This window comes from Rhinolophus ferrumequinum, chromosome 17 (genome assembly GCF_004115265.2).
Source record: "Rhinolophus ferrumequinum isolate MPI-CBG mRhiFer1 chromosome 17, mRhiFer1_v1.p, whole genome shotgun sequence".
NCBI lineage: Eukaryota > Metazoa > Chordata > Mammalia > Chiroptera > Rhinolophidae > Rhinolophus > Rhinolophus ferrumequinum.
Window position 1 is genome coordinate 37,295,397 of NC_046300.1, and position 27,747 is coordinate 37,323,143.

Genomic DNA, 27,747 nt, shown 5'->3' on the forward strand with positions numbered 1-27,747 from the left:
CATCAAGGTCACCCAAAACTTCCACTCCCAAAGCCCCACTGCTCCCACCTGGCCTTCACTTGGTCTACAGTCTGTGAGCTTGGAGCCACTCTGAGTACCCATCCCTGGGTCAAAAGTTGGGTTGTTTCTGCTTCTGGGCACCATCGCCTTAGACCACCCCACCTCCCATATTCAGGATTCTCATTCCCTGCCAGTCTGGACCTCCAAGATCAGGGCTCGGCCCTGCCCCAGGATGACTCAGGGCTTGTGGGATTTTAACTTGCCCAGATGATTCTGAAGGAGGTGAGCCACAGACCATGCCTTAAGAAATAGCGACCCAAAAGGTAACAAAACTAGCAATTAGAATAAAATGTGGTAACTGCTACAAAGGAGCCATCCAGGGTGATCCAGGGAAGCCCCCTAAAAGTGCTCTTCAGGTCCAGTGTGGGGGCCACTGTGGTGAGACCTGCGCCGGTCCTTTGATTCACCCAATAGACATTTACTGACAATATGAGTATGAACAGTTCAGTGCTGGGTGCTGGAAAACAGAAAAAACCCTCAAGGAGCTCACAGTTGAGGGTGGTAATTTCAATCCTGGCTTCATATCTGAATCACCTGGGTCCCCACCCAAGCTAATTTCATCAGAATCTCTGAGAGTAGGCCCCACACCTTAATATTCATTTTTAAAACTCCCCAGATCTTCTAACAAGCAGCCACGCCTCGGAACCATTGTTCTAGAGCAATGGTTCTCAAAACATGAGCCATCACACCAGCGCCATCTGGTCGGTAACTTATTAGAAATGCAGACTCCCAGATCGCACTCCAACCCTCCCGAATCAAAATTTCTGGAAGTGGAGCCCAGCAAACTGGGAGTGAGGAGACCTACTTCTTGCCGTACACTCTTCTGCATTCATGCCCCTAGTTCCCTTCACCCATTTCAAGTGGCCAGATACAGTTAAGTAGAGACAAATTGAATAACGAAGAGGGCAGCAAATCTGGTGTTTTGCATTGGACACTGGAGAAGACAATGAGGCCTTACCTTCCTCGGAAGAGTGCTCTTCTGTGTCCATAGCCTTTAGGCCCTCACGGATCCCTGAGAACAGGAACAGTTAGCGACTCCAATGCCCTGGACCCCACCCCTGACTTAGAGAAAAGCGTGGGACACCCTGTGAGTGCCGGCCAGGAAGAGTAAGCTCCCTAGTCATTTCTTTACCAGAGAGAGGCAGGATGGAGCAGTGGTCAAAGACACTGAAGACAGAGAGACCGTGTTTCCCCCAAAATAAGACCTAGCCAGATAATCAGCTCTAATGCGTCTTTTGGAGCAAAAAGTAATATAAGAGCCAGTCTTATTTTCCTATAAGACCGGGTATGATATGATATGCTATGATATGATATGATACCAGGTCTTATGTTAATTTTTGCTCCAAAAGACGCATGAGAGCTGATTGTTCGGGTAGGTCTTTTTTCGGGGACACATGGAATCAGAGTTCACAGTCCAGCTCTGCTCTTCACTAGCTGTGCACAACATGGCAAGTCCTTGAGCTTCCCTAAGCCTCAGTCTCCTTTCTACAAAATGAGGATAATAATACCCACCCCACATTAAATCATGAGGACAATATAATGAAATAATGAATCTAAAGTGCTTGGGGAAGCACATGGCACACATCCCAGCCCCAGCACTGGAAAGTTCAAGGCCAAACGAATAGTGCTCCTCTGAGCTGGTTGCAAGGCCAGGAAAGAAATTTCTAGCCTCAAGGCAGAGAATGGGAGATGTGCGTGTTTGTAAGAAGGACAAACACAGAGTATGACAGGGGAGGTGGCATGGAGTATGAGGGACCAGTTTCCTAAGGGGCTGGCCAAGATCCTCCATGCAGGCACAGGCCCTGTAGGTTACTGTCTACCTTTAGACACCAGCACCTGCACTCCATTACACACTCACACATTCACACGCACACACACCAGCACACGAGTACTGAAGGAGAGGAAAGTGCACACTGCAGACAGGCCACATTCACATATACTTGGGGTCAACTTGCTACACACTAGGAACAAGATAAAGGTCAATGACCTGAACAGGCAAGGTGATTAGAAAGAGCCTCTTCATGAACCCTGCTCCCAAGTTCCTCACCCTTCCCCATGTCTCCACCACCCTACAGAGAAGAGCTGGCAAGGCAAGAAAACCTGCCAGCTGCAAGGAATGCTTTCAGCACAAATGCCAAGCTGCAACCCTGTCTGACCCAGAAGCAAACGTCTTCTCCCCCTCCCTCACCCAGTCGGAGAGTCTGACGCCACAAGTCCTCATCCTCTTCCTGTAAATTGACTGGTGGGGGACAGGAAAGAGAAGATCCCAAGACAATAGCCGAGACTGTTACAAACTACCCCATGCAAACTTACCCTCCACTTTCCTGAGAGACATGGTCTGGATCTGCAAAGATGTGGAAAAGAGCAGATTATAGCCAGCAGGATACTCTGCTCTGAGCAGTGGCTCTGCCTAGCACCGTGAAGAAGGGACAGCCACGATTTCCATGTCATCCATTGGGGATTGGAAGGAGCTCAGAGTATACCACCCCAATCCCCCACCACATCTCCTGCCATCCATATTTGAGAGGGATGATGCCAGGTTGAATGGCAACAACTAGGATGGCACCATGCTCCATTTTCCCACGGTGGGGAGACAAGAATGCCCCCTCTTCAGAGAGGGACTATGGTTTGAAAGGCAGGAGCCCCATGGAAACAGACAGGCACATAGTCAGTACTATTGGTACAATTGATGGAAAACAGCCAGGGCAAGGTAGGCGCCCCTCCTGCAATATGCTCATCTGAGCTGAGTGCCCTGTAAGGAAGAAGGAGGCATGATGTGGACAGTCACTGAACCATCTGCTCAACCCCGCTTTTCCAGGAAGTGCTTCTTCCTCCTTCCACATGGCTGTAAGCAGGGCAGCCACATCTGACAATGTGACCCCATACCACAGCCACAGCTGACTCTCTAGGTCTGGGCAGAGAATTCTGGATTGATAATGTGTGAAGTCAAGAGCTATCAGCAGCCAATTGGTTTGGGTTTTGGTTTCCTTGATTTGTGTATGTGTTTGCTTATTTGTTTTGCCACATGGAACAGAGAAATGGAAGATGATCTTCAGAGTTTAAAAAAAAAATGGAAGCAGATATAAAGAAAGAGACAGAGATTCACAACAGGAAATCTCCTGACCATATTCATGTCTCCAATTCCAGTTTATTCTCAGACTCAGCTGCTCTCCTGCCTTGAGCGCTGTGAGACACCCTATCTACCCTTAGGACAAATTCCGTCTTCTGCTTAAGCTTGAGTTGTTTTTTATTACCTACTGGCTAATGGCTCATCCAACTATTTGTTCCTCTGCCTACCTCTAACCTAGAGACTATAAAACAAATTATTTACTTCCTAGGCTTCCTTGCAGCTATGGCTACCCATGTGATGTAGCTTTGACAAAATAAAAGTAGAAGTCTTGGAAGGGGGTCTTTTCATAAACTTCTTCCATTAAATATGGTTGTGATGGTTAATGCTATGGCAGCCATCTTACAACTATGAGAGTCAAACATTAGCCAATGGGTTCCTAACTAAACATTTACAAACAAGAGTTCTGGGTAACATAAGGAAAAAACCTCCAGACTGGACCTGAGTGACCACAGCAGTAAAGAACTAAGTGTTTTGGGGGGCAAACAGTGCAAAGAAAAGCAGCAGAGGAGTGGGTGAGATCAGCTGACGGGTGAAGTACCTATGGCTAGAACAGAAAAACACAACTAGCAAGGGTGCAGGTGCAGAAAGAGTGGACTAGATAGTGACAGTGGTGCTCAGCCCAGGGAAGCCGTGTGGAGGGTGGTGTTGGAACCAAGGACCTGATGCCACAGAAGGGGCCCAGTTGGGGAAAGAGACACTTCTCCACAGATCTGGGGCTCAGAAGTGGGGAGCTGAGCCTGGGCTGGGTACAGACTTATCCGCAATAGGTGAAAAGTCACGGGGGCTCTTGAAGGGCAGTCATGAGGCTTAAATGAAGCAATAAGCAAAGTATCTACCAGGAGCCGGCACTTAATATCGTCTCCGGTATTAGGGAACCCATCTGCCGGCAGCCGTAAGGAGAACAGGCACATCTCCAGGCTGGAGGGAGGCAGGTTGTACCCTCACCACTTTGTGCCCCTCAAGCCTGAGGACTCTTTGCTCTCCTTAAAGAACTTAACTAATGAAACTAATGCTGCTGAGTCCCGAAGAACCTAAGGAGATCCTCACAGGGAAGAGGCACCAGAGGCTGGCTGGAAGAGGGAACCCACCTACCATCTCCTCCTGGGACGCGATGAGCCTGGCTTGTTCCTGGAGCTGGGTGCGGAGGGCATGGATCTGGCGCTGCGACTGGGCAGCTGCTGTCCTCTGATCCTGAGACAGGGAAGCCTGGAGCCTTTCGTTCTCCTCCTGCAGCTGGTGGGCACACAGGGTGGTGGTTCAGCCACATGTTGCAAGGACCTCTGAGAGCCCAGTGTCTCTGAGGCCTGCACCTGCAGGCAAATGCTAGTCGGGCTTTCACCTGAAGTAGGGTAGAGGGTTTCCAGACCTGGGCAGGTGGCTTTCTAACAAGACTGACTACTCTCCAGCTGTGCCTGAGGAGAAGTGAGAATTGGATGCAGGCCCCTAAGATCAGCGCAAAAGGGCTCTCTGTCAGGTGTGGCCACCCAGTTGGGTATGGTGAGGTCATTCAAAAATCATCAAATGGATGTTTTTAGGTGAAAACAAAAGGTGAAGAAAATGTGGAAACATGCTACCTCTGGTGTAAGAGCAGAGAGAAAATGAGACTATTTATTTATATTTGCATAAAGAAACTCTAGAAGAGTATGCAAGAAAACAATAAAAGCGGTCACCTGTGTGTGCGGGGGCGGGGGGGGGACAGGTAGCTGGAGATGAAGTGGAAGTGAGACTTTACTCAGTGTACCTTCAGATATTTCTTCTGCTTTTGGAATGAATTTGAATGTATTTCCCATTTTGAAATGTTTAAAATAAAACCATCAGAGGGGGTTACTGGAGTGGGGGTGGCCACTAGGTGTTCAACTCTGATCTAAGCACTTTCATCTTCTGAGCTCTCTGCAGGCACAACCTGGGGCTCTGGACAACTGGCTTCCTCTTCAACTTGCCTCCTCCTCAGGGGCATTTTTATAGAAGCTGTTCTCTCTGCCCTGAGGTCTACTGCTCTCTGTTCTCTGGGCTCAGTAACTGAACCCTTCCATGAGGGCTCCCCCTGAACCATCACTGAAGTTCACAGCCATCTAGTTCTCTCCTGGGTAGGATTTTAAAGAAGGACCCAAGCACAAAATGACCAGACAAGTCATCGGAGGTTTATAGCACAACCCTCCTTGGAGGACCTGAAGAGGTCACTGCCGAGAGGATCACAGAGTAAAGGATGTGTTGGATTCAGAAGAGAAGACCTGGACACCACTGTTCCTGGCCAGGGAAGCTGCTGTCTGGGGAGCTGACTCTTCTGTGTATTGATGAAGGTCAGCACCTAGGAACAGTATCAGCAACAAAATATCTGCCAACCAATTCAAGGTGCAGGGAAATACGGTGTACTGAAGGGTGAGAGGAGGTCACAGGAAGCAAGCTCCCCAGACCCAATGAGAGCTACCTCTCTTTTCTGAGCTGCGTGCTCTTCCTGCATGTCCTTCATTTTTCTCTTCCATTCTGTCTTCTGAAAAAGATTAAAAGTTTTAATGGGCCCCTCTAGATAGTAAAATATATTCTACAATTACAGGAATTTAAAAGTATTACCTCATGATTAGGCAGACAGAGAAGTACAAAGAATGGAAAGCCCAGACAAAGATGGAGGAAAAACAAGGAATCTTAGGGGGGCAGGGAGGGTGGTAGATTATTGATTAATATTGTTCAAACAAATAGCTAGCTGCCTGAAAAACAAAAGAAAACTGTGAACTTGAATCCTTATTTCATATCTTAAACCAAAATAAGTTCTAGGTGAGTCAAAGATTTTTAACATAAAACATAGGAAGGACTGTCAGCAAGATGACAGAATAGGAGGTTCCAGCTCTCAAACCACCCACAGGTGAGGACATCTTTATGGGGACCCTGAAATCCAGCTGAGAGGTTCCAGTACCTCAGTGGAGTAAAAATTCTGAGAATAGACACATTGAAGAGAAGAAAAACAGTTTCACTTTACCGGCATTACCCCTCCCCCAAGGCAGCACAGCTCAGTGACAAGAGAGATCCCCCTCAATTCACAATTTTTCCAACAAGGGAAAGTGAAAGTGAGCACCCAACTGCCCCAGCCTTGAGGATGCTGCCCAGGAAGCCCACTTCTGTCTCACCCAACCCAGAACTGAGGTAATCAGCATGGCTGAATCAGCTTGGGGTACTGGTACACAAATCTCAACAAGTGGCCATAAATCCCATTGTCTGGCTTATGCATACCAAAAGGTGTGGACAAGAGAAAAGGTAAAAGTGTCAAGTACTTGTATTCAATTGAAGTTAAGTTGTTATCAGCTTAAAATAAACTGCTGCAACTATAAAATGTTTTATGTAAGGCTCATACTAATCACAAAGAAAAAGCCTGTAGCAGATAAGCAAAAGAGAAAGAGAAAGGAATCAAAGCAAACCCCTACCAAAAAAAAAAAATCAAATCTCAAAAGAAAACAGCAAGAGAGAAAGAAACTAAGTAACTACAAAAAAGTCTGAAAACAATTAACAAAATGGCAATAGTATGTCCTTACCTATCAATAATTATTTTAAATTTAAATGGAGGAACTTCTTTAATCAACAAATGTAGAGTGGCTGAATGGTTTTGTTTTTTTTAAAAGATCCAACTATATGCCACCTACAAGAGACTCACTTTACCTTGAAGGATATACACAGGCTAAAACTAGAGGGACGGGAAAAGATATTTCATGCAAATGGTAACCAAAAGAGAAGAGCAGTGGCTATACTTATATCCAGACAAAATAGACTTTAAGTCAAAAACTGTCACAAGAGACCAAGAAGATTATAATGTAATGATAAGGGATCAATTCATCAAGAGGATGTAACAATTATAAAGATACAGGCACCTAATATCAGAGCACATAAATATATAAAGTAAATACTAACTGAACTGAGGGAGAAATAGACAGTAATACAATAATAGTAAAGGACTTTATTAGCCCACTTTCAACAATGGGTATATCATCCAAGCAGAAAATCAGTAAGGAAATACCAGCCTGGAACAGCAGCACTATATTCCAAATATTCCTAAGAGACATACACAGGACAATTTCACCTTAAAATAGCAGAAAACACACTCTTCTCAAGCACACAAGGAACATTCTCCAGAATAGATCATACATTAGCCCATAAAACAAGTCTAACCAATTTAAGACTAAAATCATATCAAGTTAATCTTTTCCAATTATGATTCATTGAAACTAGAAATCAATAACAGGAGGGGAACAGGAAAATTCACAAATATGTGGAAAGTAAACAACACAACATGCTCCTAAATAAATAATGGGTCAAAGAAGAAAACAAGAGTGAGACAAAATAAATATCTTGTGTCAAATGAAAATGGCAACACAATATACCAAAACTTATGAGAAGCACAGTAAAAGAAATTCTAAGAGGAAAGTTTAGTAATGAACTTCTATATTTGGAAACAGGTCTCAAATAAACAACCTCACCCTACACCTCAAAGCACTAGAAAAAGAACAAACTAAGCCCAAAGTTAGCAGAAGGAAGGAAATAATAAAGATTAGAGCAGAAATAAATGAAATAGAGAATTAAAAAAAAAAATAGAGAAGATCAACAAAACTAAAGTTGGTTTTTTGAAAAGTAAACAAAATTGACATATCCTTTGCTAGACTGAGAGAGAAATCTCAAACAAGTAAAATTAGAAATTAAAGTGGAGACATTACAACTGATACTACAAAAATACAAAGGATCACAAGAGGCTACCATAAACAATTATACGCCAACAAACTGGATAATCTAGAAGTGGATAAATTCCTAGAAATATGCAATCTAGCAAGAATGAATCATAAATAAATAAAAAAAATCTAAACAGACCAATAATGAGTAAGGAGATTGAATAGGTAATCAAAAATCTCCCAACAAAGAAAAGTCCAGAACGATATAGCTTCATTGGTGATTTCTACCAAACATGTAATGAATGAATGATTTTTTTTTTCAAATTCTTACCAAAAATTGAAGGGAAAACAACGCTTCCAAACTCATTTTATGAGGCCAACATTAGTCTTATCAACACCCAGACAACAATACTACCAGAGAAAACAATCACAGGCCAATATCCCTGATGAATATAAATGTAAAAATCCTCAATAAAATACAAGAAAACCAAATTCAACGGCACATTAAAAGGATCATACACTACGATCAAGTAGGATTCATCCCCAGGATGCAAGAATGGTTCAACATACACAAGTCAATAAATGTGATACACCACATTAACAGAATGAAGGATAAATCATACGACTACCCCAATAGATATAGAAAAAGCATTTGATAAAATTCAACATTCTTTCAGGAAAAACACCGTCAACAAATTGGGTATAGAAGGAACAAACATACATCAAGATAATAAAGACTATATATGACAAGCCTACAGCTAACATCATACTCAACAGTGAAACGCTGACCACTTTTTTTCTAAGATCAGGAACAAGACAAGGATGCTCATTCTTACCATTTCTATTTAACATAGTGGTGCAAGTCCATCCCAGAGCAATCAGGCAAGAAAAGAAATAAAAAGCATCCAAATTGGAAAAAAAGACGTAAAAGTATCTTTGTTTACAGATAACATAATCTTATATATAGAAAACCCTAACGACTCCACCAAAAAAAAAAAAGAAAAGAAAACCGTTAGAACTAATAAACAAATTCGGCAACATTGCAGGATACAAAATCAGCATGCAAAACTCAGTTGTGTTTCTATACACTAACAGCAAACTATCTAATAAAGAAATTAAGAAAACAATCCCATTTACAATAGCATCAATAACATTAAAAACCTAGAAATATATTTAAACAAAGAGGTGAAATATCCGTACACTAAAACATAAAACATCAATTACAGAAGCTGTTAAAGTCACAAATAAATGGGAAGATATTCTGTGCCCATGGATTGGAAGAATATTGTTAAAATGTCCATACTGCCCAAAACAATCTATGTAACCCCTATCAAAATTCCAATGGCATTTTTCACAAAAATAGAAAAAACAATCCTAAAATTCATATGGGCCAAAAAAAGACTCCAAATAACCAAAGCAATGTTGAGCAAAAAAATAAAACTGGAGGCATCATTTCCTGCTTTCAAAATATATTGCAAAGCTATAGTAATCAAAACAATATGTTATTGGCATAAAACAGAAGGGAACATAATACAGAACCAAGAAATAAACCCACACATGGACAGTCAACTAATCTTCAACAAAGGAACCAAGAATACAAAATAGGAAAAGGATAGTCTCTTTAATAAATGGTGTTGGGAAAAATGAATGTCCACATGCAACAGAATGAAATTCGACCAATATCTTCCACCATATACAAAAATCAATTCAAAGTGGATTAAAAACTTGAATGTAAGACCTGAAACTGTGAAACGCCTAGAAGAAAATATAGGGGAAAAGCTCCTTGACATTGGTATTGACAATGATTGTTTTGGATGTGACACCAAAAGCACAGGCAACAAAAGCAAAAATAAACAAGTGAGACTGCATCAAACTAGAAAGTTTCTGCATAGCAAAGGAAACAATAAAAAAAATAAATAAAAAGGCAATCAATGGAATGGGAGAAAATATTTGCAAACCATGTATGAACAGGTATATGAACACGTGCTCAGCATCATTAATTAGCAGAGCAATGCATATTAAACCATAGTGAGATATCACCTCATACCTGTTGACATGGCTATTATTTAAAAAAAAAAAAGATAACAAGTGTTGGCAAGGAGGTGACAAAAAGGGAACACTTGTACACTGTTGGTGGGAATGTAAATTGGTACAGCCACTATGGAAAATAGTATGGAGGCCTCTCAAAAAAAATAAAAACAGACTTATTCATTTTCTCTGGGTAGCTCCCATGGATACATGAGGTATACATGTGAATAAACTTTGGTTTGTTTTTCTCTTGTTAAAAAAATTAAAAATAGAATTACCAAATAATCCAGCAATCCCACTTCTTAGTATTGATCCAAAGGAATTAAAATCAGGATATCATAGAGATACTCATACTCCCATGTTCACTGCAGCATTATTCACAATAGCCAAAATATGGAAACCTAATAATTGATCTACAGAGGAATGGATAAAGAAAATGTGGTATATACATACACTGGAATATTATTCAGCCTTAAAAAAGAAGAAAGTCCTGCCATTTGCACCAACATGGATGGCCCTAGAGGACATTATACTAAGTGAAATAAGCCAGACACAGAAAAACAAATAGTGTATGATTTATTTATATGTGAAATCTAAAATAGTCAAACTCATGGAAACAGAGAGGAGGATGGTAATTGCCAGGGGCTAAGAGGATGAGGCTATCAGGAGGTTATGGTCAAAAGTTATGGTCAAAAGTTGGTTATGCAAGATATATATACTGTATTGTATACTTAAAATTTGCTAAGGAGGTAGATCTTATGTTAAATGTTATTACCACATACAAAAAAAAAATAACCATCATCATCATCATCATCATAAAGAGGGTGGGAGGAAACTTTGGAGGTGATGGATATGTCTATAGCCTGATAGTAGTGATAGTTTCATGGGTGTATACTTATCCCCAAACTCATTGGGTTGTATATATTTAATATGTACAGCTTTTTTACATGTCAATCATACCTCTCAATAAAGTGGTATGAATGAATGAATAAATGAAGCCATAAAATTACTAAAAGAAAATATAGGAATATTTCAAATCTCAGTGACCATAAATAAAAGATTGATAATTTGATCATTTTGACCACATAAACATTATTAATTTTATATGGCCAAAACCATGATAAACAAAGTTGAAGGACCAATAGAAAAGTGGGGAAAATAGCCACAAAGAGAACACAAATGGTTGGTAGGGTTAATTTCCATGTATTGCACAAACTCACGAATTGGTGAGGAAATCAATAGAAAAATAGGCAAAGGATATAAACAGAGTTCATAGAAAAAGAATGGCCTTTTAAATCTGACACTTGTGAAACATCCAGCAGTTTACTGCTGAGTGTTAGTTAGACATTAATCTCTTTCTTAACAGTCTTAGAGAGCAGAAACAGAAGCACAACATGATTTAATGATTGTGTCCATTGTCCTTCCTTGCCATGGAGTTTTCATAACTGGACTATTCTAAGATTCACCTAGTGGTGGCCAGAGCTACCTCCTACCAGCTTGTGAGAGTGGATTGTGCACAAGTCTTCCCAGTTCCATGCTCAGTGACCCCACATTAGTAGCATGGAATCAGCCATGGTGGGAATAGTCACATCACAGAAAATAGCAAATACAACAAATCAAAGGTTTTTTTGGTTCCAGAGAGCCAGTTGTTAAATATGTACCATCACACCACTAAATCCATCCCAAATATGTATCTTCAAATCCAGAAGGTTGTCGTGCTTTCTAAGAGCTGTTTTCAACTAGGTTGGAGTCAAAATGAGGGTAAAGGTGTCCAATGAGAGACACAGCTGTGTGTATTTTGAAAAAGATCCTGGACATATCTGGTATTGCACATATGCATACCACCAGCCTCACCTGAGAACCACGAGAACCCTATTCTATGCTTTCATACATTGGCAGAAGGTCTAAAAATACAAAACTCTGATGTCTTTCAACTTCCCTAAAACCATACAGCAAAAACGAGAAACTCTGTTAGAAGACAACATGATTATTGGCTGGCTCTGGAAAGAGAGGCAGCGGGGATCGGCTCACCTGGATTTCCATCTTCTCCCTCAGGTGCCGGAGCTCCTGTGCCTGCCTGAGGCGCTCCTCAGACTCCTCATCCCGCAGAGACCCAAGGTTGGAGCCCATCATACTATGGGACTGCAGTGCCTTTAGTTTCTGAAAAGGCCAGGGCATAGTTTTATTAAGGTGAAGATCGAATCATGATGTTGTCGTTTATACCTTGAGCAGTGTCAGAAAGGCACACCTACCCCAACCACAAACCCCCAACTTGTCCTCACTAGATATCTGCATGCCTGCGAATATTCACACAAGTCTGCGCTCCCCCTTCTCCGGGGTTCTCCTGAGAGCTCAGGCTTGCACAGGAGAAGCAAGATCCCAAGAAAGAACAGAAAATGGACTGTCTCACAGAGTGGTTTACAGTCACTCTAAATGGAACCTTATCTGTTTTCCCCCCAGAATTTTTAAAAATATATTAACAATTTGGTTCCTATCCTTTAATAAAAGTAAAATAATAAAATGTCAGGTGAGAGAAGACAGGAATTAGACATACAACGTAAGTACATAAGCAATCTTATAGGGGAAAAGAAAAAAAATGGATGTTCCAATTTAGGAGAATGTGATCCAAGTTAACAGGAAACCATGGATGGTAAGAATTATGTCCTCATTTACCAAAACTCAGAATTTCCTAATCAAAAGTAACCCTTCGACTCTTGATGAGGTGGTTTCTGAACAACTCTAAATTCAAATCAATACCTGTCTATCAAATGTCTAGAGAAACACACACACACACACACACACACACCTCATTTCAACCCCTCTGCCTTCCATCCTCAGCTTTCCATCTCAGATTGAGATGATGTATCACCCAAGACTCCAAGCATACCCTATAACAATCCCCTTCTGGAAAAGTTGCCTAGGTGTTTCTTTAGGCAAAACGTGGAATGACTGTGAGAAACATTATTTGACAGTTCATTTTCAAAAATAAGAAAAGATTTTCCTTGATGTTAGGAGGACCCATAGGAGATAAATACATTCTGAAAATATTTTTCCTCTGATACAATTTTAGTTATACAAGTTTGTACGGGAAAATACAGTCTAGGGATAACTTGAATAAGGTGTTTTGAATCAACTTAGTAGTATATCCAGTAGAAAACCAGGGGCTTAGAAGTTTAAAGAGCTAGGTTCAAAGCCCAGCTCCATCTCTCAATAGCTGTGTGACCTTGCGCAAGTTAGATGGCCTCAATGCCTTCACCTGTAAAAGAGGAATGTTAATAGCTTTCTTTTTTCTAAAAAAAAAAAAAAAAGAACTTTAAAAAATAAATTAATAAACTAATGACGTACCTACTTTGAGAATGTTATGATTATTTGGTTGTTACGTTGATTAAAAGTTAGTATATATAAAGTGCTCTGCACAGGGGCTAGAAAACAGTAAAGATAGTCAGTAAATGTTAGTGATTATGTGTGACCACCACAAACCCCTGCCACATAGCTAGCACTCAGCAAATATTTATTGGGAGAAAAATACATTGATTTCAATTTTGCCTCATTTCTGTACAGTGATGAAAGCCCTTTGCAAAAATAAGGATACTACCTAGGGAGTTCTCACTATATACCAGGCAATGTTAAGTGTTATCAATGTGCTAATTTAACCCTTTCAGCAACCTATCTTACAGAAAAGAAACTGAGGCACGGGAAGGTTAAGTAACTCACCCAAGGTCACACAGCCAGGATGTGATAAAGCAAGAATTCAATCAGTGTATTAGCCCCCAATGGCAGAGGAAATAAAACTAGTACAAACCATGAAATGAATTTTGAGAAGCAGATTTTCAACAACAGAACTTTTAAAATCTTTTTATGGGGGAGTACCTCTTCCAGCGTAGAGTTATGGTTGGCAACACTTTTAAATTCATCCCAAAATAATTTTTTTAGCTTGTCTATTTCCCCATATAGCTTGGCCCGCTCTTTTTCTTTCCATTCATCAAATTCTTTCTTAGCTTCCATGTCCCTCTGACGAGTGATCTCTGCTTCCTACAAAGAAAAGAACAACTGAATCATTAATTCCACATTATGGCAAACATTTACTGAGAAACTGCTGGGGCCCCTTGTCCATGCAAGTCGCTATGGAGACCCAAAGAACATTTGTCCTACAGTCCCCATTGTTTGGACTTGGAGTGAGCCAAGTCTTATTTGAAGTGTAATGTCACTTGAGGATAAGGATCAGGTCTTTTCTCTCTATTCTTCACAATGCCTGGCATAACTGGTGCTCAATAAATGCATGCTAACGGAATGAATGATGAAGGAAAGAAGGAAGGAAGGAAGGGAGGGAGGAAGGAAGGAAGGAAGGAAGGAAGGAAGGAAGGAAGGAAGGAAAGAAGGAAGGAAGGAAGGAAGGAAGGAAGGAAGGAAGGAAGGAAGGAAGGAAGGAGGCAAGTTTATGTATTTTCATTTTACAAATACTTACTGAGTGCCTCCTCTGGGCTGGATTCTGGAGCTTTTGGAATAGGACCCAGTCTTTGTCCTCAAAAACCTAACTAAAAGTGTAGTGTAAGAAGTTAAAATTCAGGTTCAAATGCCCTCCGAAGTTGCTGAATAATGCAGGAAAGTGCAACTCCCTGCTCTCTTTTTGGCCAGACCAGTCTAGCAAATAATTGTATTTTCCTTTCCAGACTACCTAAAATCATTTGCCACATTCAGGAAGATGCCATCCTAGCTGTGACTCTCCAGTCCAGGAAACCAGCCAGACTTTTGGCCCTGTAGGACACCTGGGTTGTCCATGACCGAGTCTCCGGATATTTTCTCTTGATGCCCACCTGGAGCTGCCGCTGCCTCTCAGCCTCCCGCTGGGCTTCCAGCTCCCCTTGGGTCCACTTTAGCTTGGCCCGCAGCTCTTCTAACACCTCCTCCACTGGCTGTTCCTGCTTCTGTTTTCCTGTGGGGTCCATTCAAAGAGAGTGACCGGTTTAAGTAGAAAAGTCAGTGGAGTATTGATCCTCACCTATGTAATCAATCAAACACACCTTAATCTGAGACCAGCTTTGCCATTTACCTTGTACCTTGACCTTGGGTAAATGGTATAACCTCTAACCCTCAGTTTCCCCAAACTGGAAAATGGAGAGAATAATAGTGCCTAACTCAGAGGTTTGTTGCGAGGATGAAATGTGATCATGCATACTGCTCAGCATAGTGCCTGGCATGACAGCTCAATAAATGTGAACAATTGTTGTCATTTCAAATAACTATTTTGACAGTACTGACACATGAAAATGTGAATGCAAAATTACTAGAGCAACAGAAGAAGGATACCAAAAGCATGTACACACTAATTATTAATACAAAGATCATACCTACATGTATCCTGACAGCAATCAGAGAAGACTTTAAAACAATGAAAATAATTGTAGTTTTAAGTTCACTTTTTTCAATAATATAATTTAAACATATGGTGTGTTTTTTTTTGTTTGTTTTTTTTGTTTTTTTTGTGTGTGTGTGTTGTTTTTTTTTATTGGGGAACTGTGTGTACTTCCAGGACTTTTTTTTTTCCAAGTCAAGTTGTTGTCCTTTCAGTCTTAGTTGTGGAGGGTGCAGCTCAGCTCCAGGTCCAGTTGCCATTGCTAGTTGCAGGCACAGCCCACCATCCCTTGCGGGAGTTGAACCGGCAACCTTGTAGTTGAGAGGATGTGCTCCAACCAACTGAGCCATCCAGGAGCTCAGTGGCAGCTCAGCTCAAGGTGCAGTGTTCAATCTTAGTTGCAGGGGGCAGAGCCCCCCTTAGTTGTGGGACTCGAGGAATTGAACAAGCAACCTTGTGGCTGAGAGCACACTGGCCCATGTGGGAATCGAACTGGCAGCCTTCGGCGTTAGGAGCACGGAGCTCTAACTGCCTGAGCTACCGGGCAGGCCCCTAAACATATGGTTTTAAATTTCAAATGGAAGAAAGGCAATGTGCATTATGAAGAAAGGCAATGTGCATTTAGCCAAGGTTGCTTTAAGTGTACAATTTAAATTTTTTAAGTTAAAGAAAAATAACAAGACAAACAAAGAAACAAAAACTCATAGACACAGACAACAGTTTAGTGGTTACCAAAGGGTAAGGGGAGAGAGGGGATGGTAGATGAGGGTAAAGGGGTCAAATATATGGTGACGGAAGGAGAACTAACTCTGGGTAGTAAGCACACAATGTGATATATAGATGAGGTATTATAGAAATGCACGCTTGAACGTATGTAATTTTACTAACTATTGTCACCCCAATAAATTTAATTTAAAAAAAAAAGATTCAGAATGAATTATAGGAGAGCATTCTAACTAAACCACATACTGATAAAGCAAGAGTTAAGGGTTAATGAAAACGATACCAATTGTACTTGCACATTTGTTGCTTTTGAAAGCACATTTAGTGATTACTAGATAAGTGGCACTACTGTTCTTAAAACTCTAAGCCTTTCTTTGAAAAGAGATAGGGCTTTTCTCAGATTGGCCTTTTTGGAAAGCAGCTTTTTTAAAAGCAACTTTTAGATGCAGTAGAAATTAATTTGGGTTAATAAAGTGATTTGAGGTGAGTGTGGAATAGAAGAGCTGGGGTATCCGAGAGGCCGGCTGCCTGAGAATAAAAAGGTCGTGAACATTTAGTGTAGCTAAGTTGCCTTAAGAACATATCTTCCCCCTCCTTACAGCACTTTACATTAAGGAATGTGCACAAAGATTTACATACAAGAATTTAGGTCATCATATGATTTATAATAGGAAAATTTTTGAGTAACCCATCACAAATTATATGGTAATTCAATTGTGAAATAAATTATGATAGCAATATGATGGGAGACTATTCAGCCATTAACAATCATGTTTGCAAAGACGATTTCATAACATTGGAAAATGTGATATATTTTTTTCTGTTCTGTGCATGTGTGACATATTCTTAATTGAATACAAGCAACAGTCAAAATTGTACGCTATATGATTATATATGTATACAGAAAAATAATGATAGAGAATACACCAAAATATTAACTGCAGGTGATATTGCCTATGTATTTAGTTTCTCCTTTCTACCTTTCTGTATTTAACTTTTCTATATGACAGGCATTTTTTATACATACATATAACATAAAATTTACAATCTTAACCATTTTTAAGTGAATAGTTCAGTGGTATTAAATACATCCCTAATGATGTGCAACCAGCACCATCCATTCTCATAACTCTTTCATATTGTAAAACAGAAACTCCGTACCCATTAAACAAAGCTCCCATTCTCCCTTCCCCCCAGCTCCTGCCCATCACCATTCTACTTTCTGTTTCCATGAATTTGACAATGTTACGTAAAATCATAAAAGTAAAATCATACAGTATTTGTCTTTTGTGACTTACTTGGTTCAATTAGCATAATGCCCTCAAGGTTCATTCATGTTGAAGCACACGTCAAAATTTCCTTTCTTTTTAAGGCTGAATAATATTCCACTCTCTATATATGTATATACTACATATGTGTATATACATATATACGTATACATACCAGATTTTGTTTATCCATTCATTTTTCAATGGACATTTGAGTTGCTTCCACATCTTAGCTACTGTGAATAATGCTGCTATAAACATGGTATACAAATATGTCTTTAAAGATATATACTTTTACCAGAAAAAAACTATTTAAGAAATGGAAAATATGTTTTTCTTTAGCAGCCTCCAATGCAGAACCAAGAATTAAATATATAAAAATGCTTAGTAACTAGGTAAATGGTGCTGTTTTAAAACTCTAAGTCTGTTCTTTGAAAAGGAAATGAAGGAAAAAGTTTTACTTAATGGGGTTTTTATATTTATATTTTGATATCTATATGTATTTTGTTTGAATAGCTATTTCTTATTGCACCTCAAAAAATGGATATAAAGTAAGCAAATCTCTATAGGTGGAAAACAAAGCCTTGCTACTCGTTTTGAAATTTGAAACAATAAAATTAAAGTGATCACATCTTAATAAGTTCATGTACATAAAAAAGTCAAAGAACTGGTCTGACTACTCATTAACCACATTTAAGCTTATTCATAGTTAGCATCAGAGAATAGCGGATGCACAGAAGCCTGGGAGGTAAGGCCCAATCCCAGTAAAGGCCACTGCAACTCAGAGGGGCAAGCACTGACCATGGTCTCAAAGTAGAAAGGGACAAAGCTAAGACTGGAACCTACTTATCTGACTCCCAGCCCCTTTTCTTTACACACATGTTCAGAAATCCTCCTATCCCCATGTGGGGATGCCCCATGGCAGACGGTGGGATCACCCCATCCTCAGCTGGATGGTGAGGTTCTGAGGGCATCTTTGGGGGTATATGTGCACCCACTGACCACCACCCCAGGCCCTTCCTTCCACAGTCCCGAGGGGGACACCTGAACTCACCACCATGCCTGCGCTGGATGTGGCCCTGGAGAAAGGTAGCATTCATGAACGTCTTGTCACACAGGTGGCACTACACGGAGGGAAAGTAGTGGAAAGTGCAGGATTAGATCACCTGAGTCTGCCTGGGATTCTCCCTCTATCAAAACTCCCATTGCCTTGGAACCCCTGGGCTGCTTCATAAATGAAGAATTTCATTTACTAAGGCAATGGCATTCAAGTCCTCCCCACCCCATCCCCCCAAAAAACATATGTATATTCTGAGCTTTAAAACACTACCAGTGCCCTACGGAACTGTGAATACTGACTAGGTATTGGATGATACTAAGGAATTTTTGTTGGTTTTCCAGGGTGTGATGATGGTATTGTGCTAATGTTTAAAAGCGGGAGTCCTTGCCTTTTAGAGATACATACTGAGATGTTTACAGATGAAACTATATGTCTAATACACTCCAAAATAATCCAAAGTGGGTGGGGAAAGTGGGTAGGAGAGCAGATGCAGGAACAATGGCCATGAGTTGATAACTATTGGCTGGGTGGTGTGCAGAAGAAGTTTCGGTACATCACGCTCTCTATTTTTGTATATGTTTAAAATTTGCCAAAATGAAAAGGTTTTTAAAAAAATACCAATATCTAGGTCCCACCACAGGTTGAGAACCACCAGAGCAGAGGATAGCAAATAACAGCATCTCTAATCCCACTGCACTCGACTCAAGCATTTCAGACACTGCCAATCTATCGTATCTTTTCAGTGTATAACTTCAAAATTCTTCTAACACAGCTTTGAAGGCTGCCATTACTAGTCAAACAGAGGAAGAGGGCAGATTATTTGCAATCTTTACAGTAGGGCAAATGTGACAGAAATTGCCAGTTGTCCCCCAATACCCATTTTCCCTTTTTCCTTAGCAATAGAAACCTTTAGCTGGTCATGAATCTAATGAGAATAAACACTAAATCCCAGCCTCCCTTGCAACCAGGCATGGCCATGTAACTAAATTCTGGCCAGTGACATGGAAGCAGAAGTGCTATGTGCAACTTCTGGGAGGTATCATTAAAGAAAGACTCAGGGGGCGGCCGGATGGCTCAGTTGGTTAGAGCATGAGCTCTTGTTGCCAGTTCAATTCCCACATAGGATGGTGGGCTGCAACCCCTACAACTAACATTGAAAATGGCGACTGGATTTGGAGCTGAGCTGTGCCCTCCACAACTAGATTGAAGGACAATGACTTGGATTTGACGGGACCTGGAGAAACACACTGTTCCCCAATATTCCCCAATTTAAAAAAAAAAAAAATTAAAAAAAAAAGAAAGAAAGAAAGACTCAGCACATTCTTCATCCTCCCTCCTCCTGCTGAAGAGAATGTGGACTCAAGATTGGAATTCAGGCAGCCCATGAGGCAGAAGCCACGTGACAAGGCTGGCAGAGTAACACAAATGAGTTTCTAGTTGTCAGAAGGAATATGAGTTGGGTGGGGTGGGGAATATTTTATAAGGCATCTTAGTCCAAATTCTAAGCCCTTGCCCTCATCCCACCCTTCCCTGCTTCCCCATTCCCACCTCAAGCAGCGCACTCACAAGCCAGGCACCTGAAGTCGGACAACCACCACTGCCTTCAGGCTAAAATCCACACTCTACCATGGGATCCGAGGCTACCATGACCTTGCTCTCCTATCCTCTCCTGCCACCTGTCTCACCACAGGCCCCCGCCCAAACCCCAAAGCCATCACACTGAGGCACCCTTCTCACAGAGGCACCTTGGCTGCTTCTACTCCTAACACTCCTTTACAAAACTGTGCTCAACATTCAAGGCTCAGTTTAAACACCACCTCAGGAAGACTCCTCATCTCCCTCCTCTGTGCTCCCACCGCTCCTCAGGCATTCCTCTGACTTAACACTTTCTCCACCTGTTCATTTTTGGCGGTACAGTAGCCACTGCCTTTGGCAGTACAGAAAGCCCCAGCTTTCTTCTGGGAGTTACTTTCTTCCTTACTCTCAAGCCATGGGCTTCAGTTCACCCCCAGCTCTGGGGTGGAACATGTGACCTAGACCAAAGCCAATCAGAGCCCTTCATTCCCAGAGTCATGTGACTGGTTCAGAAATGGCTAGGAGACCCAAACATAAGAGACACACTGTAATACTAGCTGGGCTGCTGGGACAAAAGTGGGCCCTCTGTCATGTCAGCCTTAAATCTGGGAAAATGAGAAGTTGGCATTACAGTGACCCAACTTGCTACCACACAGACAGAATCTTTCTGAGAATGGAACCCACAATGAGGAAGAAATACCAAGAGCTGCAGAGAAAGAAACTAGATTCTGGTGCCATATGATTCTTGGGGCAAAACCACACTTCAGTGCCACCATAACCGTGGATTTTTCATTTAAATCAACCAATAAATTCCTTATTGGCTTAAACCAATTGGCTGTTTTGTTACTACTGAAGGGTTCTGACCTTTTTTATCATAATTAACATTATATAAATTATATCAATTACCGTTCTACCAATTAACATTGTATCCTAATGATTCCTTCTGTCCCATCCACCCCAAACCATTCATTTCTTGAAAACCTGAACCAACATGACCCGTGCCTACGTCCCCAGAGTGTGGCACAGAGCCTGCCCACCATGACAATGCCTTAAAGGGCAACTGTCCCCAATCCACACTCTCCATGGAAATATATGCAAATGCTCAAAGGCCACTCTGGGTAACAGTCACTTGGTTGAATAATGGAGTCCCTTTTCCAGAATGGTCCTCACTCTACCAGTCCCTTGTCACACACTGATTACTTACACACACACACACACACACACACACACACACCCCTTTTACATATACCCTTACACGCCACACTCTCTACATGCACACACAAACCTCTCATTCATACACAGTCACACCCTCCATAAACGTACACATCCTTAGACACACATATATAGAGCCTTTATTCATTCACACACCATAAATACCGCGTTTACCCGAAAATAAGACCTACCCCAAAAATAAGCCCCAGTTAAGATCTCAGCCAGATGGACGCATTTAGTATGTCATGATGATGTTCCAGAAGAAGATGACATGACTGTATTTGAATAAATATAGATTGTTGTACATGAAAAAAATAAAACATCCCCTGAAAATAAGCCCTAATGGAGCAAAAATTAATATAAGACCCGGTCCTATTTTCCGGGAAACACGATATATCTTTATATGCATACCTACACACACAAGCACACATTACACATCACACACTCTGTATATGCATACATACCATACACGGATGTACTCTGCAAATATTCACAGGCACACATTAGACACACACATATTCACACTTTCCTTAAGCATACACACACTCCATACATTCACACATGCACACACGAGACATACTCTATGCACACACATCCTTCATACACACACCTGCCACATAAATACACTCTCCATACACACACACACACACACACACACACACTGTAGATCCTGATCAGATACCCTCGGGCTCTCTGCCCATGAGCAGCGTCTCTAAAATCTTGCCCCTAACCAGTGAGAATGGCCCAGAGTGGCCTCCGGTCCCAGGGGGTGGTGCTGCCCCGATGGCCCGGTGGCTGGGTGCACAGCCCTCCCATTCGCCCTGCCCTGCCAAGACTCCTCACCGTGTGGTAGCTGTGGGCACCTGTCTGCAGGAGCAGCTGCTGCAAGGTACTGATCAGCTTGCGACGCCGGCGGCTCTCCTCTCGCACACCCTTGAGCTCATCAGCCTGGCGGCCCAGCTCCTGCTGACCGCGCTCCTGCTGGCCCAGGCTGGCCTGCAGCCGCGCCTCCAGCTGGGCAACACTGGCACTCAGGCAGTCCTGGCAGTGCAGCAAGTACTCTATGATGAGCTGTGCCAGGCGCAGCACCTTGAGCAGCGCTGGGTCCACAGGCTGCCCACAGCGGCTGCATGCCTCCCGGTCCATGTTGCAGAAGGTGACTCCAGCAATGTTCTCCTGCAGGGTGGCCACATCCAGCTCCCGGGCCACACGGTCCACATCCAGGGCGCTAATGCGCCTCCAGTCCATGCTCTCATGGCGAGGCTGGAACTTGAAGGTAGGGAGTGTGTAGGCCCCAAAAAGGGAACCACTGAGGCCCTCAAAAGTGGTAGCAGGGGACTGCATGGGTGAGGGAAGCCCTGGGCTGACCACTGCAGGAGGGTGCCGCCAAGGCCACGGCAGCAAGCAAAGGAACTGAGAGAGGGCCTGGAAAAGGAGAAGAGATTCCAAATTAGGCAAGGCATGTGGGCTGCATGTACCCTACACCTGGCCAGCAACAGCCTGAGTGGGGTGAGGTGAGGGACCTGAACAACAGCTGGAGCATGCATGGTATGCACTGACATGGCCAGAGCCATGGAAAGCAAGGGCGTGGGCTTTACAATAACACAGATGTGGATTCAGATCTTCAGCCTTGGGCAAGTCCCTTCACATCTTTAAGCCTCCTAGGTACATTGGGGATCACGGGACTCACTTTGCAGGTTTGTGGTTAGCAAGGAGGCAGATGAAGCACTCGTCTAGTGCCTGGCACATTGTAGGTCCTCAGTGAACGTCCCCTTGCCCAAGTCCACGGCCAAAGGTCTTTGTCAGGGGAAAACTGTCAAATGTATAAGTAGGTCCTTCCGCAACCCTACATTGATCTCAGGATAACGTCCAACAACTTGCCATGGGTGGCACAGCCACCTAATGTTCACAACATTCCCTCCTCTCCTCCTGCAACTACAAGATCATAGGGGACAGGGGTAAGCTACATTTCCCAGTTTTCCTCACAGTAAGGTGTCATCATATGACTATGTTCTCTCTAGTGGAATGTGAGTGAAATGATGTCCAATACTGCTATTGGGGAGGGCGCAGGGAGGGGAGCAGTGGTGCTAAAGAGAGTGGCCAGGTCTCTGCACGCAGATTGGGCTCCATCCACGATGGTCTTTTTTCTCAAACCCAATCACAATTTATCCTACCAATAAACTCATACAGGTGTGCAAAGCTGCTTGTGCAAGAATTATCATTGTAGCATTGTTTGTAATAGCAAAGTATAAGAAAAAGTACCAGAAAGCAGAGAACAAAGTACAACAGGGGATATAAATGTTAGCTCTATACAATGAAATACTTTGTGGCTATTGATGAAAATAAGGCAGCTTTACATGGAATACTGATCATACATACTCATATACTCATAAACATACTTTCATTTCTGTTTAAATGATATAATATAATCACATTAATGATAACTTGTGAAAATAAAGGAGCTATGTATATCTCATATGTGTGTGTGTGTGTGTGTATATATATATATATATGTTGTGTTTCCCCCAAAATAAGACCTAGCCGGACAATCAGCTCTAATGCATCTTTTGGAGCAAAAGATGCATTAGAGCTGATTGTCCGGCTAGGTCTTATTTTCAGGGAAACACAGTATATATCTGATATCTATATCTAAATAGATATATCACATTAAAATAGTTGCCTATGAGGGAGGAGGAAAATGGGAGTAAATAAATGAATAAATGAATGGTGCATGAGTAGAAAATGGATAGCTAGAAAGAGATAGATGATAGATAGAAAGATAGATAGATAGATAGATAGATAGATAGATAGATAGATAGATAAAGATAGACAGGCCTTACACAGACCAATAATGATTATTTTATATATATATATATATATATATATATATATACACACACACACATATATATGATTCTATTTGTTATTCATGTATAATACATAATTAAATAAAATACAAACACTAAGTTGATTTTATATATATATTATATATAATATATATACATATATAATATATAATATATATATGTATATATATAGCCTCATAAGCATAGACTATGTCTAGAAAAATAAACAAGCTGTTACCAGTTACCTCTGGGAATGGGAATGGAGGTGGAGGACCTTTATCTTCCACTTTCCACTTCTCTATACCATTCGAAGATCTTTGTATCCTCATCAATTACTTTTAAATTTTTTTTAAAGAAAAAGATATAATTTCTGCCCTTGAAAAACTTAGAACATGGAGCAACAGACAGTACATGTGATGCTATTTAATCAAATTCTTTCTAGATCATGTCATTCAGATATTTAAATGCAATAGAAAGTCAGAGAAGAGAAAGGTCATTGACCTCATAAAGGAGAAAGGCCTCGAAGAAATGATGGGGCTGGGTTTGCAAAGAAGGGAAGGGCCTCCAGGAAAGGGCCTGCCCTCCCTGAGCCCTGTCTTCATTTGGGAAAGGCGGTGATAGGCCTGCCCTACCTGTCCCCCGGGTGCAGTGAGAACTGGAGGAGATACAAGGGAAAGGCACTCAGTAATAACACCAGCTGTGGTGCAGGAAGCACCAGCCTCTGTGCCAGCTACAAACTCTAAATACAAACCTACAAACAGCTCTTAGCATTCCCATTTTACAAACAACTAAACTGATGTCTGCAGAGGTTCAGTAGCTTGCCCCAGGTAGGGAGGCCAGGGTTGAAATACAGTTAGAGGTCCATCTGGCTCCAAAGCTTGTGGACTGTGAACTCCCCAATATGATCCTTGAGGCTATTAGTCCTAAAAACTTGCTTTGATCAGATCATCACCACTTATCCCTCAAACTCATTCATTCACTCACTCCCCTCTCATTTACAGCATGACTACCTGGGCCAGGCCTAGTACCAGGCACTGGGGCAACCAAGGTGTATTAACCACACACCATCCCGCCCACCCAGGAGCTCAGTGTGGCTCCTTGTTGCCACAGTACTGAGTCTAAACCCTAAGCCTGGTCTGGAAGGCTGCCCACACGATGCCACTGACCCACCTTTTCCATTTCATCTCCTATTCTTTCTTAGATACTCTTCCCCAACACATACACCAAAAACAAAACTCTCCAGCCACAAGCACCCATGGCCATAAGGAGAAGACCAGCACATTTCTACTTAACATAGTGTGTTATTGAAAAAAAAAAAAGGCAGGGTGGCAGGTGAGATGATACTCACCATGCTCAACTTCAAGCTGCAACGGTGTCACCAGAGCCTCAGAAACAATTGCCACAACAAGCCGTGTCTTGGAACAACAGCAGGTTACCAGGCATGCTGTGGGCAAGGGTAACAGGACACCTGCTTCCTGTCCTCCTGCAGACCAGGAGCTCACCTGAGAACGCACTGTTTAACTATTTAAGCTTTGGCCTGAGATGTTTGCCCACACTCCTCTCTCTAATAATCTGACTAAGAACACTCCATCAGCAGCTCTCTCGGCTCTCCTCCCAGCACTTTGAATGCTCCTGCCAGCCTCTCCCTCGAACAGTTTCCCTCCTCCTTTAAGGCAGAGTGTGCCAGTGCCCCCATGATACTGGCCCGTTCACCCATGATGCATCTCTCCCTGCACACTCTCCTCGGAGTTAACTCACACATAACCACAGCTTCAGCTTCCACAGGCTGGGCCTGAGCCACTCCCAAATCTTTCTTACTGGCCCATCTGTCTCTTGGGACCTGTAGACCAAAATTGCCATTACTGATAATACCAGGAATTACATATCCAAATTCCGATGCAGGAAACGTGCCAGGTATAAAAGAAACCACAGTATAAGCTTGATGATAAATGGCAACTGATTCTCCATCTTAGTGTCCAAAATACAATCAGGCAGCGATTCTCAAGTGTGGTCTCTGAACCAGCAGACCAGCATCACCTGGGACCTCGTGAGAAATGCAGCTCTCCAGATTTACTAATTCAGAACCACTGCTTTAGGGAGTGTTGGGACAGGCAGTGTTGGGGTGGTGGCAAAAGGGGAGTGCATGCCCTGTTTAAAAAGGACAGCCACCGATGAGCTTCAGCCATACAGGAATGAATGTGTTCCTCGGGAGCTAATTCCACAATCATTAAGAAGATATTCAAAGACCTTTATGAACTGTTTCCAAACTACCTTTCTAGCTGCATCTCCACTTACCATATTATTTGCTGTCCACCCATTCTTATGTCTGGGCTACTTATTTATAGGCACTGTTTTTAAGTGTTTTGTAAAGAATAATTTGTGTAATCCTCAGAACACCCCCTTGAGGAGATACTATTATTATCTAAGCCACAAAGAAGTGAAGAAGCTTGTCCACAGGTACAGGAGGCAGGATCCAACCCATGCAGCCTGGTTACTGAGTCTGAACTCTAAGCCACTATGCCATGCTGCCTCTTGGTGCAGAGGGCCTTCCGCCATGTCCTTTTGCTCCTACTGAAGGTGAATGCATGCTTTCAAGGATTTGCTCATACATGATCGCTACCCAAATCCCTCCCAGGCCCACAGTCATAATTCTTGCTCTTCCCCAGAGCACAGAGCATACACTCCTTTAGTCGCCCTCACCATATTCTGGTCTGATGTGGGGTAGCTGTGCAGCAATCATTCGTCTATCCCATCAACAAATGATTCATAAGCCCGTACTAAGTGCCAGGCACCGTGATTGACAGTCCTGATTAACGGTGATTCAGGCAACAGTTCCTGCAATTGTTAACAGAAAGAGTTAACAGTTCTGGAACTGTGTGCTCCACACACAGTTATAAGGCTTTACATGTATTATCTCAGTTAATTCTCACAACAACCCTGTATACGGATGAAGAAACTGAGAGATGAACAAAGAGGGTGAAATTACTTTCCAAAATTACACAACTAGTAAGTGATGGTGTCTGGCTCCACAGTTGGTTCTCCAGAAAGACAGAAAAATACACAGAAAGTGCACAAAATACACAGAAAAGTACACAGAAAGGACGAGGTGCTATGGGAGCACTAAGAAGAGGCCATAACAGGACATTTCTGTCTCCTTTTTCCCCACTCCCCCTCTCTCTCTGTGAGGTCCACAAGGGCTGAGACCTTGGCTTATTCACATCTGTTGTACTCCAGCCCCTAGCATATTACATGCAGCCCAGATTTCTATTGAACTGAGCAGAATTGCCAAAATCTTAGAATATCTGCCTCACATTTCTACATTCTTGGGGTCTTGGAGAAATGAGGCTATGAAGAGCAAGAATTAAGTTATAGAATAAGAATGGAGTTAGGAGTCCTTCATTTGGACTCCTGGGAGAGAAATGACATTCAGACTTAGTAAAATGGTTGATTTGTTGACCATCTATGTCCAGAGCTTAATTCCATGTGCCACTAATGAAAGCTTAGAGTGCAGGAGCCCTCGTGGGTGGTTTTCAGTGAGAAGCCCCGGTGCCCACACTCGCTGTCAAGTTGTGGTCACAGCGTTCTAGCTTGCTGCCTGAGCAGCCCTAAAACCCTCACGTTGACACTGAGCACAGTCTCTTAATACCGAGGGTCACAGCCCCAGTCCCAGCTATACAGAATTCTGAATTAGGGGTCTGATTTCATGAGGTTTTACTGAGCCCCAAAAGTATCATTCCTGTCTCCCACTGGAACCCCAAAGGTCTGATTCTCAGGAGTCCTACCATTCTGACATCAAAAGGTGAGCAGAACTGTGGGGATTTGATGAGTATGACAATGACAGCA

At 42.2% G+C, this 27,747-nt stretch overlaps 1 protein-coding gene across 7 annotated transcripts in view; it reads right to left on the reverse strand.

Annotated features, from left to right (window-relative positions):
* DZIP1L (DAZ interacting zinc finger protein 1 like) overlaps positions 1–27,747 on the reverse strand; it is a 41,617-nt gene that overhangs the window by 10,531 nt on the left and 3,339 nt on the right. For 4 of the 7 annotated variants that reach the window (XM_033133271.1, XM_033133269.1, XM_033133272.1 and 1 more), the window contains 9 exons: positions 21,902–22,483; positions 18,266–18,335; positions 14,682–14,800; positions 13,738–13,899; positions 11,899–12,027; positions 5,619–5,681; positions 4,283–4,423; positions 2,374–2,404; positions 1,019–1,072 (listed from right to left, as the gene is read on the reverse strand). In XM_033133271.1, the coding sequence (XP_032989162.1) occupies positions 1,019–1,072; positions 2,374–2,404; positions 4,283–4,423; positions 5,619–5,681; positions 11,899–12,027; positions 13,738–13,899; positions 14,682–14,800; positions 18,266–18,335; positions 21,902–22,402 (1,270 nt within the window). In that variant the 5' untranslated portion in view covers positions 22,403–22,483. Of the gene's footprint in view, positions 1–1,018; positions 1,073–2,373; positions 2,405–4,282; positions 4,424–5,618; positions 5,682–11,898; positions 12,028–13,737; positions 13,900–14,681; positions 14,801–18,265; positions 18,336–21,901; positions 22,484–25,252; positions 25,327–27,747 lie in introns of those variants that run through there. The other 3 variants (XM_033133266.1, XM_033133265.1, XM_033133268.1) reach the window with 2 other exon arrangements.